This window comes from Diachasma alloeum, unplaced genomic scaffold (assembly GCF_001412515.2).
Source record: "Diachasma alloeum isolate Michigan unplaced genomic scaffold, Dall2.0 Dall_scaffold_01237, whole genome shotgun sequence".
NCBI lineage: Eukaryota > Metazoa > Arthropoda > Insecta > Hymenoptera > Braconidae > Diachasma > Diachasma alloeum.
The window spans coordinates 21579-28124 of NW_021681346.1; the positions used below are offsets into that span (position 1 = coordinate 21579).

At 44.2% G+C, this 6546-nt stretch overlaps 1 protein-coding gene across 1 annotated transcript; it reads left to right on the top strand.

The window, feature by feature from the left end:
* Positions 1-652: 652 nt before the first annotated feature.
* On the top strand, positions 653-1240 carry LOC107046243. The gene has a single exon (XM_015268821.1). The coding sequence runs from the start codon at positions 653-655 to the stop codon at positions 1238-1240; it is 588 nt and encodes a 195-aa protein (XP_015124307.1).
* The last annotated feature ends 5306 nt before the right edge of the window (positions 1241-6546 follow it).

The window sequence follows — 6546 nt, forward strand, 5'->3', positions numbered from 1 at the left end:
TCGATCAACCTCAAGCCGCGACAGCTGCTCAACGTCGCCCACGGAAACAAGCCATTACTACAAGACCTCTATTCTAACGCTACACGTGTAGCACTCGACATCAAGTCATTCCAAAGTCTATTTGTGTTACTAGTATTAAATTATCATAATAAATATTACTCCTATTGCTAACTGTGGTGATTCAATTACACTGGGGAACCTTCCAATAAGTCTAAATTGGTGACCCCGACGTGATCCCTGTGGATTACGTTTTGCCCGAAGATAACCCCATCCAGTCACGTGTCACCGCAACAGTCGTTATAACCAGTCATGCCGCTCAGCCATTCACCGACTGCAAATACTGGGGAAATGACTGCAACAACTAGCAGAACAACAACAACAACAATTATTATTGCAACAACAACAAGAACAGCAGCAGCAACAACAATTGTTGGCACAGCAACAACAGCAACAGCATCAACAGAATTTGTTGGCATAACAGCAACAGCAGCAACAAAATCAGCAAGTATTGCCTCCATTAGTTCCTCTTGGTATTGACGCACAAGCAACTGGTGTTATCGCTGTTGGTGCATCTGGCATCCAACAAAATGCCATTCCACTGATGATGCCAGTCAACCACGCCCAGTCACTTGGATACAATGAAGCTCAAATCATGGCAGTCACCCAGTTCAAACTACCAGATTTTTGGTCTCATGATCCGGAACTTTGGTTCATCCACATCGAAGCCCTGTTCACCACCAGAAACATCAGAAGTGACCAGACGAAGTATGGAGCTGTTGTTGCTGCCTTGGGCTCGGATGTTCTCAAGGAGATGTCCGACGTTCTCAGGAATCCACCGCCCACAGATACGTATATTAACCTCAAAAATATACTTCTCAAACGTTTCACTGACTCAGTTGATCGCCAGTTACATAAACTGTTGACAGAGATGCAGCTTGGTACACAAAAGCCAAGCCAACTTCTCAGGCAAATGAAAACGCTCGCTGGCAACAGAGCAAGCGAAGAACTCATTCGCAGCAGATGGCTGGCCCTGTTGCCTGATACTGTGTCCAAGATCCTCAAAGCAGTCTCTAAAAACTCCACTCTCGATCAGCTCGCTGAGGCAGCCGACAGCTGTATGGAAAATCACACCAGCTCCCAAGTCCTGTCAACCAGCTTCCAGTCCATGGCTCAACAACCAGCCATTGCTACCCAGTGCTCAGCAACCCATGACCTTCATTCCTCAGCCCATGGGAGCTGAAACGCAGGTCATGGCAGCCAGTCACGTGCCATATCAGAGGCAGAGCAACAGCAACATTGAGCTGAGACTGAGCGCAGTGGAGAAAACATTGGAAGTTCTGGCTGCATCAGTCAGTAGTCTATCAGCCAAGCTTGCAGGGGACCACGACAGAAGATCACGATCTCGATCTCGCACCCCAGGACCACCTGATCAGTGCTTCTACTATCGTAGATTCGGTGCCAAGGCTGTCAGATGCCTCAAGCCTTGCACCTGGGTGCCTAGCAATCAGGGAAACTCATCCGGCGTTGTGAGACCTTTCATTCCCAAAAATCTGCGACAAGTAGCCTTCGACACTGTTCATGGGCTGTCCCATCCCAGTGGCCGAGTAACAGTTCATACACTCAAGCAGAAGTACATCTGGCCTGGCATCAAGAAGGACGCTCTGGAATGGGCTCGCAACTGCATCGCTTGTCAACGCTCAAAAATTCAACGTCACAATCGTCTAACCCCCAAGCACATCGACGTGCCAGACTCTCGCTTCAACCATATTCATCTTGATCTCATCGAGCTCCCAGTGGTCAACCGTCTCAGGTACTGCTTAACCATCATTGACAGATTTTCCAGGTGGCCTGTAGCCATTCCCCTGGACGATATGACAGCTGATACCGTCTGCACTGCCTTCTACACCCACTGGATCGCTCAATTCGGTACACCTCTCACCATAACTACAGATCAAGGCTCTCAATTCGAGTCTGCACTCTTCAAGGCCTTATCTCGACTGATTGGTGCGCATCGCATTAGGACTACACTGTACCATCCTCAGTCAAACGGCTTGGTTGAGAGGTGGCACAGAACACTCAAAGCAGCTCTTATGTGCAACTCACAAGCTCCATGGCCTGAAGTTCTCCCCACAGTACTCCTTGGTCTTCGCACTTGCTACAAGGAAGACCTAAACGCTTCACCTGCTGACCTCGTATTTGGGACAGGTTTACGCGTTCCAGGAGAGTTTTTCGTCTCGGAAGACATACCAGCTGATCCTCAAATCTTCGTGGAGAAATTCCGGGAGCACATCAGAAGCCTACGATCGACACCAACGGCCCACCACAACAAAGAGCGCGTCATCATCCTAAAAAACCTGTACTCTTGTTCACATGTGTTTCTTCGCATCGACGCAGTCAAACGACCCCTGGAACCACCGTACTCTGGACCTCATGAAGTCTTAGAACGCCTGGACGACTACACCTTCAAAATCAAGGTCGACGGAGACGAGAAGGTCGTCTCAGTGGAGAGACTCAAGTCAGCATACATTGCCAAAGAGGATCCTGTCAATCCTCAACAACCTCAGCAGGCTGAGGTACCTGAAAACACTGGACCCCACCTACCGTCCTCAAGCATGGACCCACCTCTTCGTACCTATGCCAAAAGGAGAGACCAGACTGTTACGTTCCCTTCGAATCTCACGAAGGTCACTGGGGGGGGGGAGTGGATGTGGCGACTCCGCCTCTGGTAGTCCCCACTTCGACCTCGAGGCAGCGCCTCGATCAACCTCAAGCCGCGACAGCTGCTCAACGTCGCCCACGGAAACAAGCCATTACTACAAGACCTCTATTCTAACGCTACACGTGTAGCACTCGACATCAAGTCATTCCAAAGTCTATTTGTGTTACTAGTATTACATTATCATAATAAATATTACTCCTATTGCTAACTGTGGTGATTCAATTACACTGGGGAACCTTCCAAGTCTAAACGTTGCCGATTTCTTGAATGCATTAAAAAAATATAATTAGATGGATTTTATCCTTGTCGGTTCTATTGAGAGTAACGCGACATTTCCGAGGATTTTCATAACAATAGGAAGAAAAAAAAATTCTCAAAATGTCCGAGAATTCTAATTTGTTTAATGAACGTATTTGTCTCCGAATCAGAAAAAATGAGGAAATGAGATGGAAAATAGAAGTTTGAAGAATTCAATTCAATTGTCATTTGTACTTTTTAAATATGTAGAGAAAGATTTTAATTGCATGAGAAATACGAAAAGCTGATATTTACCCGAGTTTACCCTTGACTTTTTCAATAATGACAGCTAAATCATTAATTTATTAGGATTTTTTTGTTTTAATGAAGATCTTAATTCTCCTCTCACTGAAAAGAAAATCAAAGGAAATTTGAGGAGATTGAGGAGTCCAGGAGAGAAACAATCGAATCGAATATTTTCTTAATTTTTATTACAAAGATACAAAAGATGACTATAAACTAAAATCTCAGTTTCTTTTCATTGAGGGACGACGATGAGAAGATAATCATCTTCATTTTTTTCTTAGCATATGGTAATGCACTGCACACAATCAACTCCACCAGCTTCCTAGCATAATCACTTCCTATCCTATCGAGTCCACCATCTTTTGATCATAACTATTTCATATTTTCATCTCTCTTTGTACTTGTTTTTTTTATCAAGATAATACAGGCACTTGTATTTATCCTACACATAAAAAAATATAATAAAGCTCAGGTCAACACAGTCAGATACTTATGAGTATAAATTTGGCTTTTGCCAATAGCCTTCCTAACGGGCATCAAGTACAATACACAAAAACATATGTTCGACATAATTTTGTTAATCAGTATAGGCACTTATCTTAAAATTATCTCCAAAGAAAAACAATCATTAAAGTTTTCTTCGTAAAAAAAATAATATGGACTTGAAAATTAGATTTGACTTCAGTCATTAGTTTCTTTTTTCAAACAGGCGACAGTGCAAAAAAAAACCTCATTCTCAACCATCATTTCTTGTCTTCAACGGAGAAACTCATAGCTTCTACCCCACTTGTTGGTTCACTGTCAGACTAAATAAATCTCATTTTTTTAAACAAAGCTTAAATAATAAAGCCTTCTGACTAATACTTCATTGGCAGAGTGAAACTGTAAAGCCTTTGGCGCCTTAATAATATGGATTTGAAAATTAGATTTGACCTCGGCCATTAGTTTCTTTTATCAAACAGGCGACAGTGCAAAAAAAAAATCTCATTCTCAAACATCATTTCTTATCGTCAACGGAGAAACTCCTAGCTTCTACCCAACTTGTTGGTTCACTGTCAGACTAAATAAATCTCATTTTTTTAAACAAAGCTTGAATAATAAAGCCTTCTGGCTAATACTTCATTAGCGGAGTGAAGCTGTAAAGCCTTTGGCGCCTTTTCCTGCTAGAAGTTTTGGTTCAATCACAGTAAAAATAGACAGTGTTAACGATCGCAAGTACTAAGAAAAACAAATGGACTCAAAAACAAAAATGATTTCCGCAATAGGATGAAAAACGTGGGGAGAGGTATTTGCTATGATTTTACCTCATTCCTATTGCAAATAAAAAATAAAAAAAATCCTACTTGGGATCGGGTCTTTCTGTTCTGTTTCATCAGTCACGAATATAAAGTTATGAATTAATTCTACATCTCTCTTATTCTAAACTAAGGAAAAATGGGACGGAAGAAAAACAAAACATAAATGAAACTAAAAGAAAAGAATAATGAAAAACAAAAAAAAAATGTGCGCATCATTGATGCAGGTACCCTAAGAGAAATGTAGAATTAGTCATGGAGAGAATTTAATCAGACTCCTGTGAGAAATCATCAGAGTGTTGAATGACAATTATCTCATCACCTGTGCCCTTTCGAGATGATGAAGGACTTGTGTCCAGCAGTCGACCACTGTTCTGCTTGACCTCCTTAGGGTTAGGTCTTCTCTTTTTGCGGGGATGAGATGGATCTGCTCCTCTTGGTGATGGGTTAACACCGTTGACTCTTTCCAGTGACTCTTCATCATCAGATCTATGTTCAGGTTCTAGATATGCTGGAAATTCTTCATCATCGTCGTAAACAGCTAGAGGCCGAACACCATTCCTACCAGGTAGCTCTGGGAGTACCTGATCAACTGGAGGCTGACCTGAGTTCCCCCCAGCAGCGAGTGAACGTTCCTCTGGGACCATTTCACTTGGGACACCAACTGGATGAGGGAGATCAACTGGTTGCCTTGCTATAGGTGTAAAAATATCCCCAATAGGTGCTGGACCACCTCCAGCAGTGAAGGGACGTCCATTAGGAATCATCTGACCTCTGACATCAACTGGATGAGGGGGAGTGGGGTTGACAGCATTGAGGGCAGCTACTTCAGGGGCCACCTGTCCTCGAATAACCACTGGATCAGGAAGGAGCTGCCTTTGAACAGCCAGTGCATAATCTGGAACTCTCTGAGCACGTTGCTCTGGCATCTGTGCCAACATACCAGCACCAGGAACTGGGTCACCAGCAGCAGCAAATGGAAGTCCCTCCAGGGCCCTATGACCTTGAACATCAGCAGTCTGTGGGATGATCTGGGGTTGTCTTTCAATTCTTGCAATTTCTGCAGGGAATGCAGGTACCTCTGGTACAATTCATCCCTGTACGACTGGCTGAGGGGGGGAGCTTGCATGACACCATTATTCCTACCATTGATACCCACTGCCTGTGGATTGATTTGTTGTCTTGGCATCTCCGCTGCAGGGAGAACAGCTGCATTACCGCCAACGGGAACCACGTGTGGTGCATGACAGATCTGACCTTGGACTGCAGGGTCTGCTGTCCCAACAACTCCAGCAGGGATTCTGTAACTCTCCCTCAATCTCACTGGATCGAGTACATGATCATCCACTACTTGAATATTTGCCATATCTGGGATCTGTAGGAGCATCGTCTGGTAAGAATTACGTCGTAGAGTACCCTGAACTTTAATTAGGCGCTCCAGGTTCATTAATCCCCGAGCGGAATTCTAAACGCTAAAAGGCTCGCGTGAAGCGAGAATAGCTACGTGTAAACGTGGATGAGTATCTGAGGGGGAGTCGAGAGTCAGGGGGAATTCCCCCTCGAGAAACACGGCGTACACGCCAGCGAGAATGGGCTGGAAATCCATAAAAACCAAAAATGGAATATCCGGAAATCGACAGAGCGAATTTTCGGAAACCCTGAGATAAATTACTCAGGGAAGCCCCCCGAACACATTGACCCACAAACTTCAATTTTAATTAACTATCTACGCGAACCAACTCAATTCAAACACGAGTGGAATTTCTCACGCGCAAAAGCCCACGTATAACGGGGATGGACGCGCTCTGGTAGTTAAACGGAAGTAATTATCCCCTTGAATAACCCACCAAAAATCCCGAAAACGACCCAATCATGAGTGGAACAAAGGGGGGATCGGCACCTCATAATTTAGATTAAGCGTCACAATCACCGTTTTATCGGAATAAAATGCGACGTACGGGGCTGAAGACCCCGTGGTCGAATAACGAA